Below are 15,984 nucleotides of genomic sequence, written 5' to 3' on the forward strand. Positions count from 1 at the left end.
TTTACTATTGTCCGCACTCTAATTCCAATATTTGTCATCCAGTCTTCACCAAACTTAAACAAAATGTGTTTGATCATGAGACCTCGGCCAAGTTTGATAACTAGCCAAATCGGTCTAGGCATTTTGGAGTTACGGCCCTTGAAGTATCGAAAAATTGGCCTTTTTACTCATGTCCGCACTCTTAATCAAACATTTCTCATCCGATCTTCACCAAACTTGAACAAAATGTGTTTGACCATGAGTCCTCGGCCAAGTTCGATAAATAGCCAAATCGGTCTGAGCATTTTGGAGTTACGGCCCTTGAATTATCGAAAAATCGGCCTTTTTACTCTTGTCCGCACTCTAAGTCGAACATTTCTCATCCGATCTTCACCAAACTTGAACAAAATGTGTTTGACCATGAGTCCTTGGCCAAGTTCGATAACTAGCCAAATCGGTCCAGGCATGTTAGAGTTCCGGCCCTTGAATTACCGAAAAAATCCGTCTGTTTACTCTTGTCCGCTCTCTAAGTCGAACATTTCTCATCCGATCTTCACCAAACTTGAACAAAATGTGTTTGGCCATAAGACCTTACCCAAGTTCGATAACTATCCTAATCCGCCCAGGCACTTTTGATTTATGGCCCTTGAATTACTGATTGGATCCACTCATCCAGACCATCTAATTGGATCCACTCGTCTAAAACATCTAGAGAAAATAACATTTTTCATAGGGGCAGTTGTGGGAGACATGCGCTTTTCTCAAAAGCATCTCTAGTTTTGTTCTTATTTTGCTGAAACGGAAATGTGTCATTATTAACGCGTAATTGTGTATGATGCTCTCCTATGATGTTTTAAAGCATAAAGTGTTAATTCTATCAATTTTATGACAATCTTATACTTCCCGTTCAATGATACTGTCAAGTTAAAAAGAAAATTAGAGAAAAGAATGATAAAAAACAGGAAAATAAAAATTGATTTTTCTTATTTGTTAATAAAAAACAGGAGAAATACAAAATTACACAAAGCATTTAATACCAAATAAAACAGAGGGTCATGACGACCCTATATCGCCTGTTAACGTGGGCATTGGAATCATGAAGATAAACATTCTGACCAAGTTTTATGAAGATAGGGTCATAAATGTGGCCTCTTACAAGCTTTTCCTTTCATTCAACCTAGTGACCTAGTTTTTTGCCCCACATGACCAAGTGTCTAACTTGGCCTAGAGATCATCAAGATAAACATTCTATGCAAGTCTGTATCAAATCAAAGCATAAATGAAACCAAAATAGAAAATCTGGCCCCTTCCAGGGTCAGTAACTCTAGAACCAATGAAGGAATCTAGCCAGTTTTCGAACGGAACCGAGATCTTATTGTGACTTAAGTTGTATATACGTGTGGTTAAAATCGAGTATAAAATGTCACTTCTATTGTGTTCACATGTAAAAATTAACAAATTGTGACTCTTTCAGGGCAAAATCAGGAGCCGTACTTCCGGAACATATGATTAGACTCACAGATTCATCATGAAATCCATCATCTATTGTTGTTAAAGATATTTTGCAAGTTTGTATCATATCAAACCATAAATGAAGTCTTTATATGTCTGCAAAAGCGAAAATAACAAATTCTGGCCCTTTAAATATGTCTGCAAAAGCGAAAATAGCAAATTTTGGCCCTCTAAAAGGCCATAACTCTGGAACCCATGGAAAGGAACCGAGATATTATTCCATTACAAGTTGTGTGCAAGTTTGTTTAAAATCAATTACAAAATGTGTTCTCTATTATATTCACAACACAAAATAGCAAATTTTGGCCATTTATGGGGAACCCATGATCGGATCTAGCCAGTTTTCGACAGGGACAGAGATATTATGCTAATACAAGTTGTGTGCAAATTTGATTAAAATCAATTGTAAAATGTGGTCTCTATCTTGTTCACAAGAAATTATGAACGGACGACGGATGAAGGGCGGTCACATAAGCTCACCTTGTCACTACGTGGCAGGTGAGCTAAAAACAGTACGGATGCAAGATTCGAAAATGATTACATTTTATCCAATCATTCCCTGCGCCAACAAGCCAACTATTGAACTTCGTATACCTTTTGTTTTAAACGAGAATGCTACTGATTGTTTTTTTTACAAACTACTAAAATAAAAACGACATGATACTGTGCGGTACTTATAGAAATTAGAAACTAGTCGTTTTGGACCACGGGAGCAATGCAAATGTTTGCAATGGTATTGAACTTTCAAACACTTTGGTGAGCTTAATGCACGCTTAAAATGGTTCACTTTGACTTTCTTTATAGCCAAATTATGTTGTTATGGCATCGCCAACAGAACTACTTCTTTTACATATATTATATATACATATATTTACATATATATATTTTACGCACAATAAAGGTATCTCATAAGCCAAACTGGCTGGCCCTTTCAGTAGGGGTGACACTATAATAAACAAAACCTTTACTTTTACCTTTACCTTTATATTAGCCATCGTCTCTTATATTTTGTATTTTTTCATTTCAAATCCATTGTAACTGAATGTCAGAACGTAATCAAACAAACAATTGGAATATTATCGTACGTCATATCAGAAACCTACCATCGACCTAAATGAAACATAATTTATGCAATGAAAATTTTCTAAATGTTATTTACCCAGACAGATGACGTAATGCTCATACAAGTTAGTATTGAAAATACTTGTTCTCATCATATTAGAATTATGAACCCTATGACAGTTGAGTATTACAACCGACAGCAATGAAAATAAATATTTTCATATCTTGATGTAAAGTGCATGTAAACTTTTCACTCTTAAGTATGATGAATGAAGTTCAAGATGTATTAAAGTGAGACCCCATGTTCCCACTCCTACACTGTTTCTTAATTATTTATCTTTTTAGCAAGATATTAATAATGATGTTAATTGATAATTTAGTTATGTATCTCTGATTGAAACAAAAGCTAAGATAAATGCAAACTTGATTACGGTATTCTCGTGTAACTTTTCAATTAATATTGCCTGTAGATAACTAGGTTTCCGTGCTAACACGAGGATGTCCAATTGCATGATAGTTGAGAGATACTTACACACTCTTTTACAAGTAAATATCAGTATTTTTAAGATTGAATTTGTTTGAATTGCGGAAGATATGTATGGCAAACTTTCTCACTCGTGTACATGTAGATATTGGCAATAGAATATTACTGTGGTCAAAGCTTTCCTTCGTTGTGTAGCACGTTCGGGTTATCATTTCTGCAATATAAAATTTGAAAGAACACTAATTTTTCAAACCTTCAAAATATAACATCAAATAATAAAAAGCGATAGGGTCGTGTTTTTGATTATTTGCTAGACAGAAAAATATTAAAGACATGAACATTTTCATAATGGAAATTTGACATTTTTTATGACACGTTGGCGAATACTTTGTCTACAATACAGATTTTAATGTCACTTTTCACGGTTGTGAATGAACATATTTTCTATAATATGGTCTTATCCCTATTTTTGAACTTTTTGCTCATGGTTTAAGAGATCCACAGGTTTAGACCGGATTGAAGGCTATCTGTGGAACTATTTCGCGTGTCAGCATTTTTGTTATCGTTTCTTTTTTATCTCTTTAGAAAGAAAATATTGTTGCCACTTTTATAAATGTACACACTTAATCGGCTTCATGGATTTACTCTTAGACTATATATTCCAGATAAACAACCTTACGCCACGTATCCATGTAAATCAAACGTGCAGGGCTACCTTAAAGAATTTGTTTGTTTCCTGGATTCTGTACCAGTACAAACCTGTTCTCCGCAAGTAACTGCCAACTTCCACACAAGAATCAGAGGTGGAGGACTAATGATATTTCAGACACGTTTGCCTTTATCAAATAGTCACGGAGAACATACGCCCAGCCCATGGATCGAACTCGCGACCCCGCGATCCGTAGACCGACGCTCTACCTACTGAGCTAAGCGAGCGGGTCACCTTAAAGAATTATATCTTCAATGAAATCACTGCATCCTTGTAACACTGAAAACAAATTTAAATAGTTTTGATACTAAAATAAAACGTAAATTAACTGACAGCCTCGAACATACACAGCAAAGTTCCTGTTGAACATAGTCTACATGTCTTACCTCAGAGTTATTTGGTTATGAAATGTTTAATTCTGATAAGTTACGAAAAGGTTGACTTCCTGTTTATTTAAATATATATTTTTAGCTCTGGTTACTGTTGGGAATTTTATGGTCACGGTTAATTAAGATCTGTACATACACTACGGTAAACCCGTAAATTCTAATAATTTCATTTTCTTATTCAAAGGAAACAATAATCATGGGAGGTTGCACTTCTAAAAAGTCATCAAAAAAGGTATTATTTACAGATGTTTTATAGCTTTGTTTACTTTATATTTTACATGCGTGTACTTTTCCTAACTTTCAAATAATACAAGCTTAAAACAAAACTTCGAATGATTTCTAAACTTATTTTTCACTGTTTTGTTTTAAGAAATAATATATTTCTTTCAGTGATTTGTCGTTGAATAAAATGGAGTTAGATGCGAAGGAATTATATCACCAAGGGCCGTATTCATAAAGTATCTTAAGTATAATTTTTGACTTAAGTTGAAGATTTTACTTAAGTTTGTGGTGATTTCAGCTTAAGTCTAAGTAAAAAACTTAAGTCCTATTCTAAACAGCTTAAACTTAAGATACCTAAGAAATGACTTAAGTCAGAAAACAAAATTTTGTCGTGAGTACGATTAAAGTGTTGTTTTTCAGATAAAAGCACTTTAAACATAATTATGCATGTTGTATCTGTCTGAAATTAATGTTATGTAGTTTTTTCTATGTTTCCGTACACAATAAAAGCCAAGAATTACTAAGTTGTTTTATGAATACCAAATATGCTTAAGTAAAATAAATGTCTTACTTTAGTAAATAATAAATTTCTTATACTTATCCTTAAGATGTTTTATGAATACGGCCCCAGGGCTGTAAGAACATGCACCTAAACGACAATTAATTTATTCAAGTTGAGATATATTAATTCAATTATTACACGCTATCAATGATTTTTATCTACATCCATGAAGATATTCACCAAATTTTACCTGTTTAATGCGATTTTCTTTTCCAACGTGAAACCATGTTTGACGCTATGATGTAATAACTGTGACGCAAAACAGTGCGTATGTTGTATGATAAAACACAGTTTAAGTCTGCTTTGCTTTGTTTAATGGTGAAATAAATCGGGACATGTTAGAATTGTCGTTATCAATTGTCTTATTATAACGAATAAATATGTGTAAAAAATTTTAGACAGCAAAATATGCAAATAGATTATAATCATTTAAAAGATTTTAAGAGCATAAAATTTAATCAGTAGCTTTACTATATGTATGATATTTTTAAATTGTACACTTCGTAGTCAGACTACGATATTTGTCGTTTTCAACAACATAGGAAAGTCTATCCTAATACCTGAATAACGCTTAAGTAAAACTACCACGTGAATTAATATCTATAAATACATTACGGAAAGTCCCATCAATTTCAACTTCAATAACTTTAGAAAACAATAATCATGGGAGGATGTACTTCAAAAACGTCTTCAAAAAAGGTATTTTCACAGCTTTTTATTGTTCTGTTCACTTTGTATTTTCAATGTGGTTACTTTCCTATGAAAATATTTAACAACATTAAACTATGTTGGTGTTTTCAGACTGACTTTCAAAAATATGTAAAATAGTTTATTTATAATAAATCTACGGCTGGTTAAACCTCGCAGGTAAAACAACCACTGAAGCAGAGAGACATAAAATATATAGGTAGTTTTAATTTTAATTTGTAAAATTCAATTTTACTCGCGCTTTAGCGAGAGAACAATTCGCATGTTATAAAGTTAGCTGGAGTCAGATTGTAGCTCGATTATTGAAGTAAAGATTTGATTTTGTGCCCCCGCTATGGGTAGTGGGAGCATATAAATTTGGTCTTGTTCGTGCGTGCATGCGTGCGTCTATCCGAAAAAAGTTTGTGACGCGCCTAGCTCAAAAAATATTTTATATATTGATGAAACCTTACATAAGTCATGATATGAACTAGCGCACCTCCTATTTTTCATTGGCTCTGCCCCCTATTTCCAGTATAATGGTCCCTGAAATAGTCAAAATGCAAATGTTCACCTTGTGATGCGCCTAGTTAAAAGTATTTGATATAAATTTATGAAATCTTGCATGAGTTTTAATCATGGTATGACCTTGCGCACCTCATCTTTCGTCTGGCTCCGCCGGCTCCTATGGCCTCTGAAATAGTATGCATCAGAGTTATGGCCTCTGAAATAGTAAAAAATGTACATTTTCACCTTGTGACGCGCCTAGTGCAAAAAGTATTTCATATAAATTGATAAAACCTTGCATGAGTCTTTATCATGATATGAGCTTGCGTACCACCTATCTTCCGTCTGGTTCCGCTATCTATTTCAAGAGTTATGGCCCCTGAAATAGCCAAAAATACACATTTTCACCTTGTGACGCGCCTAGCTCAAGACGTTTTTCATATAATTTGATGAAACCTTGCATGAGCCTTTATCTTCCCTCCCCTATTTCTAGAGTTATGGCCCCTAAAATAGTCAAAAATGCACATTTTCACCTTGTGACGCGCCTAGCTCAAAAAGTATAGATAAAATTTTGCGCGAGTCTTTATCATGATATAAACTTGCGTACCTCCTATTTTTTTGTCTGGGATCACCCAATATTTCCAAAGTTATGGACCCTGTTTCTGCTTTTTATCAATTATTTGGTGTCTGAACTACCGAGAGGAGTTAAGGCTGCACTCTACGCTGACGACCTGGTGTTATGGTGTAAGGAAGAATATGCCACAACAGCCACACACAGGATGCAAGAAGCCATCAACAAGTTTTCAGCTTGGGCTGAAGATTGGTGTGTCTCGATCAATACTGAGAAATCTTCCACCACACTATTCTCCCTGTCGTCAAAGCAGAGGGCGGGTAAAATCAAGATGGGAATTACTTCGCTGACTGAAGAAGACGAGGCGAAATACCTTGGAGTGACCTTTGACAATCGGCTAACCTTGAGACCCCTCATTAGTCAAGCAGAAGGAAAGAACCGTAGGAAGCTTGCCATGATGTGTAAACATGCTGGAACAACGTGGGGAGCAAGTGAGCACATACTCAAGACAATAGATCAGGGAACAGTGAGACCCCATTTAGAGTAATCATGACAGGTGCTACAAAGTCTAAAGCAATCTCCTTCATGGAGAAGCTAACAGGTACACAGCCGTTACAAGACAGGAGACATGTAAAGGTCCTGCATCAAGCAGAGAAGTTCAGGTCTTTTCAAGACCATCCCATGAAAGCCCAGTTGGATGGCTACATAAAAAATAGGTTCAAACGTAGCAGCTTCGCTTAGGAGGCAAAGAAACTCAATTGAGAGTTCAAACCTGAGCTGAACATAGGTAGTGAAGACATTATAAACCCTCTAGCAAATGATCTGTCCTCAGTGACTGTGAGACTTGCTGTTCCTCATCTTGACCGCGGAAAGCAAGAGAATGAGGGTATTCACACTGGCTGTGATCAATGAAGACTATCCTTCGGAATCATGGACCCATGTCTATATAGACGGATCAGCCACATGCGCCGTCAAAGATGGAGGAGCAGGAGGTTTCATTTAATACCCATCTGGCAAGAGAGAAACACTACATGCAGCCACAGTAAAACACTGCATCAATTACAAGGCGGAGACTAAAGCACTTATGAACGCCGTCTCAATGATTGAAGACTCGGCAGAAGAAAGCTCCTCAGTTGTCTTTCTCACAGATGCACTGTCTGTCGTGGAATCTCTGATCAACAATAAAGCTCCGCAGCTAGCCAATGAAGAGAGAGACCAACTGGCTAAGCTAGGAGCTCAGTCAGAACAACCAACAACACCTGTGAGCTACAAGGAGAAAGTCGCCATCATCAAGGCACTAACGAGACCATGGAACCAAGGATAGAGGAAGATGCTTTTCATCTCATTGATCGGTCTGAACAAGTGATACTGGTCATGATCATCTTCCCTCAGGGCACAGGAAGTTCATTGCCCACATGTACAACAAATAAGACTGGCACCATCACCAACTTGTCCATGTGGTGAGGAAGATCAGACTACGGAACATATACTTCCGAGATGTAAAAGGCATGACCAGGAGCGAGCTGCGACTTGGCCGGTAGATAGCTCAATCCACCAAAAACTGTATGGAGGCATTGAGGATCTTTTGAGTATACATATATAGACTGGCATCAGTAGTTAGAGTGAAAGACTCTACAATACAAAGAAACATCTCTATCCTAAAATCCTAATTATTAGCACTTTTGCAGGATTTAAAGTACCAAAATATTGCAGGATGCGATTCCCACCCTCCTACATCCTGGTATACATACACACATATATAATACTGTGTATACACGAGTCAAGGGTGCACCAAACGCACCTTTGTTCCTAAAAAAACTTTATATTAAAAGAAATTTTCTGTTCGCTTGCAAATCTGGTATCAGTAGTATTGTATTAAGCAGAAGTCCAGGAAAGGCAAGAAAGAGACCCACTGTCTTCTAGTTACATGTAAACAAGCTCTTTTGCTTCTTCTTCCTTTCTCTACCCACCATATTGTTTGTACCTTGTATAAGGTCTAGACAGTTATCAACTTTGTTTTACACAAAAGCAATATTTTTCAGATATATGGGTACATTTTATCAGACAAGTTTGTTTGCATTTACATAAGACAAGAGCTGTTCGTAAGGCAACCTATGCTCGGCTATTCGTATTGTTGTCAGGAATATTACCATAAATGATAAAATATCTGTAGGTTTTTAATCCAGTATTTGCATTAGTTTTGGAGATAGGAACTTGCATGCACAATTTTAACCAGGATTTTCATAGACCAAAAGGGGGCATAATTTGGCCAAAATGCATGTCAAACTTATGGGACTTGATACTATCACCTAGTTTTCTAACCTCGAAGACACAAACGATCAATATCTGCAATAGGTTTGGAGATAGTAACTTGCATGCAAACCTTTAACCAGTCTAAAAGGGGGCAGGGGCATAATGTGGCCAAAAATACATGTCCGAGTTATGCGACCTGACCCAGTGGGATTGGAAATTGACCCCCCCCCACACACACACACCTACCATGTCCCGATATGCTTTACGTATATGAACATTAAACGCAATTTTATTTATCATTTTTGTCTAGAGAAGTATATTACTAAGAAACTGTAATTTGGGTCGAATTGCTTCTTATCTAAACATCCAATCAGAGACCTGCATTTAGCTCTCTCTCTCTCTCACCCCCCCCCCCCCCCCAACCCCCATCCCCCCAAAAAAGTTCAAATGGTATGCCCCTTATATATTTATATGTGACCATTTTGGAGACACCGCCCAGTTTATTGAATGTCTTTCAATGTTCGATTAAGAAACGAAAGACAGAGGAAACTTACTATTATTTCCCGTAGTTGATTTAGATATGCCCTTAATCACTACCCAGATATATCGGATTACAGGAAAACCTGAATCGCAAGTTATTACTTCATGTATGTAAACAGTCGAAACAGACTGAGAGTATAGGTATCGCACAATATTATAGCGTTTTTAAAGGGGCGGTCTCAATAAAATTGAGAAAAGTGGAAAATTCATAGGTCGCTCAACACGGCAAAAACGAAAATGTTGCAGCCCGTTCATGGACGGTTGTGGAAATGCATGCTACCGTCCACGCCCGGGTTGAGCAGAACTCAACATTTACACATGCTAAAAGTACAAAAAGCAATTTAGAGACATCCGCAGATTTATTCAAACGGCGATGAACATGGAACCTTCAATGATGCACGTGTTGAAGCGTGTAATTCCATGAAAATCGGCGTTTGGTCCCCAGATAAAATAATGGGTTTGCCCCAAACGAGAAAACAATGGGCAGAACTAAACAAACTGGAATTTAGAAAGGGGATCTGAGGTTATGGAGCCTGCGTATCACAGGAACTGTCAAAAGACAAAATTAAAAAGCAGGCACCATATCCAAGGGGTGATTATACAATACCCAAGACTATGAAAGCGGGAATATTGGAACCACCCAGGCCGAAATGATCATGTTGAGAAACTAAACAGTACCAATAACACGACGTAAAAGTCGTGCTGAACGATCTGAGAAGATCGAAATAAGACTGTTTTCCTGGTACAAACATATTTTGATATATTTTTGCAAACAATTAGACTTATAAATGGGCCTTACTTCTCGGAAATAGTAAGCCAATCGGAGCTTTAGTTTTGAGAAAATTATGTCTTAAGTGTGGGTAGGGTAATTCCATACCTGTCCTGCCTTACAGGACAAGGAGGTGGATTTCATCGTTTTTATATCAGCTGAACTAAAAGTAGGGGATATAATATGTACACTATAAACACATACTGACATGATGTAAGGGATTTGATTCTGCAGCATACCTTTACAAAAATATGCCACTTCATATGCACTTTGTAGAATTTTATACATTTTGAATCTACCGTCTTTGCGGAAAACCACAACATTTCTTAATACAAGAAATGAGACAAACCCCATTTATTGAGAATACTTGTTAATAACTAGACATTGCAGAATTATATGGATTTTTCTGTGCTTTGCCTGTGAAGTGACTTAATTGCCCTTGACTGCAGAAAAAGACATGAGAAAAATGCAAAAAATGCCAACTTTTCTTATTTCAAAATGTCATTTCATTTATATGTAAAATTAACCTATGCTCAATGAATTGTACTGTACATAACTCTAAAAAGCATATTTTATTGCTCAGGTGCTTTCAATTTGATATTGCCAAACAGCTTTTATACCCTCCAAGCGTTACTGTACTGGTGAAAGCCATGGGTAAAAGATAGACTTTTCAACCAAATATAAGAGCCTGATGTATATGAACTCCTTATGTTATGTTTTCTGTTTGACCTTTCTGATATATCATCGTCTATGTGTTATTCTGCATTACTATCACTTGAGGAGTTACTTTCGATGTCCCATACCTCAGTTGCAGCATCTGTCAAAGCTTTCATGAATTTGCCATGTATTTTTGAGTGGCTTTTGTTTTGCTGGTGACGTTCAAACCCTAAATACCACATCACGGAAGCAAAATATGCACAGCAGCCAACCACCTTAGCCCCCGATCTACATGTACAATACAAGCCACTGATAGGATTTAATCCTGTATTGTGCTCAATCCACAACTTGTTCCCATCTGTCAATTAAGGTTCAAGAACAGTGAGTATGTAGCCATCTGTTGCCACAAGCATCATTGTTTAAATCAATATACAGGCCTTTGTGTACAGAAAAGGAGCGCCTTTGAAATGAATAATCACCACTTTTCTTAATATATACATAGGTACCATCCGCTACAGCAATTGCAAAATCTCTTCTTGAATCTGCAAATAATACTCTAGCAAACTCTGTGGTATGATCTCGGATAACCTTATTTTTATCTACATGTGCAAAACCAAAATGATTAGGGACAAAGCTGGACATTAGACTTACCGTAGCAGAATGGCTTTACTACAGCTTTACTTCTTCATACCAAACAATGTAGGAATGACACCTATGGACAAACTAGTTTGGAGTTTTACAATCAACATTTCAATGGCAGTATAGATGCTCTTTGTTGCTTAAGAGCGAAGTGATGAGAGGCATTCAACAGTGCTGAATTGTAACTTTGTTATACCATTCAACCTTTTGTATTCTTCATCTGTAATAGCCTCGTCAAATTCAAATATTAGACTTTTTCATTGCAACTGTACGCAGCTCAGTCAGCAGTTGTGTTATTTTACTACTATTGTTATTTGTAAATCGTGACTTGAGGTAACTCTGCTGTAGCAGTATTCTTTAAGACAGTCATCATTTACATGGGAAGCACAAACTCTTGCCCCTTCAATAATAACAATGCCTGTTTTTATAAATATGTCAGCCATCTGTTTTCAAATTGGCAAAAGCGTTGTCATATTGGCAGATTTATGTTTACTTCTGTTTGTTTTTTTTTGTTTTTTTGACAAACAAGGCACATCAGAGAGGAAAGTGTTGCTGTAGGAATGCTTAGCTTTACTTTTTCTCAGGTGATGTTGGAACTAGTTCTGGGTTGCTGGAATTATTAATGGATTGCCTTTCCCTTAAGATGGAGATAGGACGCAAAATTTTATTTTAAGACGTAGATCTTTTAAATCATTCTTAATTGCGTAATATTTTCTAAAGAAGAAACGCATAAATATGAGGAGAAACCATCCGCGAAAATTGGTGTCACATAATGAAAAAAAATCCATTAAGATACTGGCTTTGACCTGATGCTTGGAGCAAAGTAGCAGAATATCATGGTCAAAATAATTTTTCTCATAATGGTTAATAAAGCACAGATTTATGTGTATTAACGTTTCAATAGCAGGTGTTAATCAAAGAGCCCTCTTTAAAAAAGTTTCGTTATCCATTTTAGAATCATGCTAGACTTTTTAGGAAGACAAGAAAAAAGCATATTATATTTTTCTAAAATGATCAGATGTGTGCACGATTAAATCTTTGAATGAGCTACTATGACAATTATAATGGTGTTGTTAAATTTTGTCGTTCTTTGACCCTCGGTATAAACTATCCTCCTGTCGTTCTGTCGAAGGCAAAGGTTAAATAATGACACAACAATAAATAAGCAAATATAGTTTTGGCGGGGCGAAAGAACAATATTTTATTGTTAATTTGTTGTTTTTGCTGCCTGCACGTCACACAAACAGAACGAAAAGAGGATAGTTGTAGGTTGCGCTTTCGGCGTGTACATAAATTTTGTCCTTTTTTTCCGGCGCGTTGCGTTTTTTGTTCCGTTGTTCAGGCACGAGCTACAGAACTGCACAATGAAACAACCAAAACAACAGCAGAGTTTTGGCTAGGGCCAAACAAAGAAAACAGAAAGATACATCGTTCTCCTGTGGCGAGTGCGACAGAACGTTAGGATGAAAGTAGCCAAAATAAACCAGTACACTTTGTATTGGTTCATTTTTATCACGACCTACTACCGTAGTAAAGACATGTGATTTTTTTCTAAGAACAGAATGGTTAACGAGTGAAATTTTGTCTTAACCACATTTGAGATTTTAGCATTTATCGTTTGAGTCCATTTTTTATGCCACCGTATAATTATATTATTAAGTTTATTTGTACTGTTTTTGTTTCCAGCACGACAAAGCGAACTCAAACTTTCCAGCTGAACTAGTCTTCAGAAGAGAGGTAAAACTATGAAAATATCAATACATGTGTTGTATACATAACTAGATATAAATGTCTGTAACAATGCATTATTGCTTTGCAATTCCATACTATAGATGGCATAAGAAATAAATGGTCGTTTCCAATACAACTGCGGTACGACGGAATAATGACAGGAATTGAATTAAACTGTTTAAATTGAGTAACATATGATATAATTGCTCAACGAGCAATAGGTCGGTATGGTGTTTGTAAATTTGTGAGGGGATGGATTTGTGAACCGAGCGAGCGTAACTTGTCTGCATGCTCTTCTGTTTTCAATAAGTAGTGGAGGACCTGACTCTAGACAACTTTTCCCTTCTTTGTCTATATAAAGTCGCCATCTTGGATTGGTGTAGTCAATTTTCGGGATGGGACTCAATGACGTATGATTGATCGACAATTTAGATATTTGAAATAATGAAAAGATAGCAAACAATACCGCTCTGTTCATCTTTTATTTTTGTGTAAATAACATTTCAAAATACGTTACAATATATACACTAAATATCCATACGAGTAAGATATTCGTCCATTCGTAACCCCGTTTATGTTTATATTCAAATATACAGTTCATATATATATATATATATATATATATATATATATATATATATATATATATATAAACTTGACAATAGTGTGGTTAACATAGTCTTATATTCCATTAACCGTTTCAAGGCGGTGCCCCACTTTGTTTGTTCGTTTTGTCCTCGTGTGTTGGCTTTGTATGTGTGTGTGCACGTCTGCGCGGTGTGGGTTTCGTTTTGAGGAGACATTCCCTGTTTGATATTTGTTTTTATTCTTAAATATCATATAATTATTTAATAATATAAAATGTAAAGAAAAGTAATGATATTTTTGTTGCTATCCCACTTAATAGAAGAGCTGAGAAATGCAATAACATGACAAGGACTACGTTAAAAGGATAACAAAAACAAAAGGTGGGGGAAGTATGATTGTATCATCTTTTACCGTATTTTCCGGACAATAGGCCGCTGCACCGTATTGGCCGCAGCCGTATATTTTATCTATAGCAGAAATAAAATTTAACGTATAGGCCGCTCCAGCATATTGGCCGCGGCCTATGCACCACTACGCGGCGAACATGGCCATGTCGTATAAAGACTGTCCTCGATATTTTAATAGACATTAAAATCGGTTGTATTTACAGGTAATCACACTTGTTAATCCGTCAAATGCAGTGAACTGTTAAGTCCGAATGTAAGTTTCTTGAGCTGTTTTCAAAGGCCCACTCGGCAATATTAATTGTCCATTCTTTACATTTTACATGATTCGATCGGCTTTCAAACTGCAAGTGAAAAATTAAAACCGTTGGATTGGCCGCATGAAACGCCCATTTAGAAAAAAATAAATTGACGTATAGGCCGCTTCGACGCATAGGCCGCACCCTTGCAATTTTCACTTTTAAACGTACAGGCTGCGGCCTATTGTCCGGAAAATACGGTATACTGTTGTACATGTTTACAAGATTGAAAAATTGAGAGAAAAAAAGTAATGAAGATGTCAAAGGAATCTTTGCCATTTTTGTTTGGAGAGGTCTAGTTTTTCCTTTCTAAAGGCTATTTCTTTTTCCAGTAAAATTCTGTTTTCTATGATCTTAATAAAGCTTTCTATTTTTGGAACTATTTTACAATTGTTTATTTGCAGAAAATAAAACAGAATAATTATAAAATTTATAGCGGCATTTGTTAAACCTTGTTCTTGTATTACCAAAACAAATTTTCCGTAAATTGCATTTTATATCGATGCTTTTTTGTTTTTAAGTAATCGCTAAGTTTATTCCACATATTTTGTGCAACTAAGCATTCCCAGAAAAGGTGTTCTAATGTTTCATCATGCATATTGCAAAAATCATATAGTCTTGATGATGTAAGTTGACATTTATAAAGGTATTATTTGTTGGAATTAATCTCATTAGGACTTTGTATTGGAAATTTCTCACTATAGTATCAACTGACACAAAAGGAGTTAAAAATATTTTTTTTTCCATTTTTGTTTACTTTCTTTATCGATAAGTCTTTCCCATTTTCTTAGTGGAGTGATTTTTTCTTCTTTCATATTTTTATGCCCCCGAAGGGAGGCATAGTAGTTTTCAACTGTCCATCCATTCGTTTGTTCGTCACAACTTTAACTTTTTACATGAAGGCACTTTACTCGCGAACCACTGCACCCAGGACCTTCAATCTTCACATGCTGATAGTACTTACTGAGTACACGACCCCTATATTTGAATTGTTCCATATAATATGACAGTTTATGGAAATGCTGTTTTCATAGTTCATATTCTGGATATTGAACCAAGATATAAGAATGTCTTTTAGGAACAGCTTGTGTGTGGTATCATTCCTATAAATGGTTACAATCCCGAATAGGTTCAATCTATGAAAGCTTTACAATGGATGAAATACCAGTCTCATGTTCTGGGCATTCAGATACAACATACTAGAAATGGGGGTGAAATGGTAGATGGTTATTATGAAACAGGAGATCCATGGCGACTTCTGGCATGGTAATCCGAAACTCGATTCAAGTTCAACGGTAAACCCTGTCAATAAACTAACCATGGGGTAGCTATATCAAAACGCTTTGACAAAACAAAAATATATAGAAGAGCTTGGTTACACCTACGTATCTATCTGGGAGTCTGAGTTTGAAAAAGAATT

At 36.0% G+C, this 15,984-nt stretch overlaps 1 protein-coding gene across 6 annotated transcripts in view; it reads left to right on the forward strand.

Moving 5' to 3' along the window:
* Positions 1-4,275: 4,275 nt before the first annotated feature.
* The window catches only part of LOC123558007 (uncharacterized), a 44,492-nt gene continuing 32,783 nt past the window's right edge, over positions 4,276-15,984 (forward strand). The window contains exons 1-2 of one of the 6 annotated variants that reach the window (XM_053544389.1): positions 4,276-4,367; positions 13,229-13,279. In XM_053544389.1, the coding sequence (XP_053400364.1) occupies positions 4,332-4,367; positions 13,229-13,279 (87 nt within the window). In that variant the 5' untranslated portion in view covers positions 4,276-4,331. Of the gene's footprint in view, positions 4,368-5,252; positions 5,619-13,228; positions 13,280-15,984 lie in introns of those variants that run through there. The other 5 variants (XM_053544392.1, XM_053544393.1, XM_053544390.1 and 2 more) reach the window with 5 other exon arrangements.

Source organism: Mercenaria mercenaria, chromosome 5 (assembly GCF_021730395.1).
Source record: "Mercenaria mercenaria strain notata chromosome 5, MADL_Memer_1, whole genome shotgun sequence".
Classification (NCBI taxonomy): Eukaryota; Metazoa; Mollusca; class Bivalvia; order Venerida; family Veneridae; genus Mercenaria; species Mercenaria mercenaria.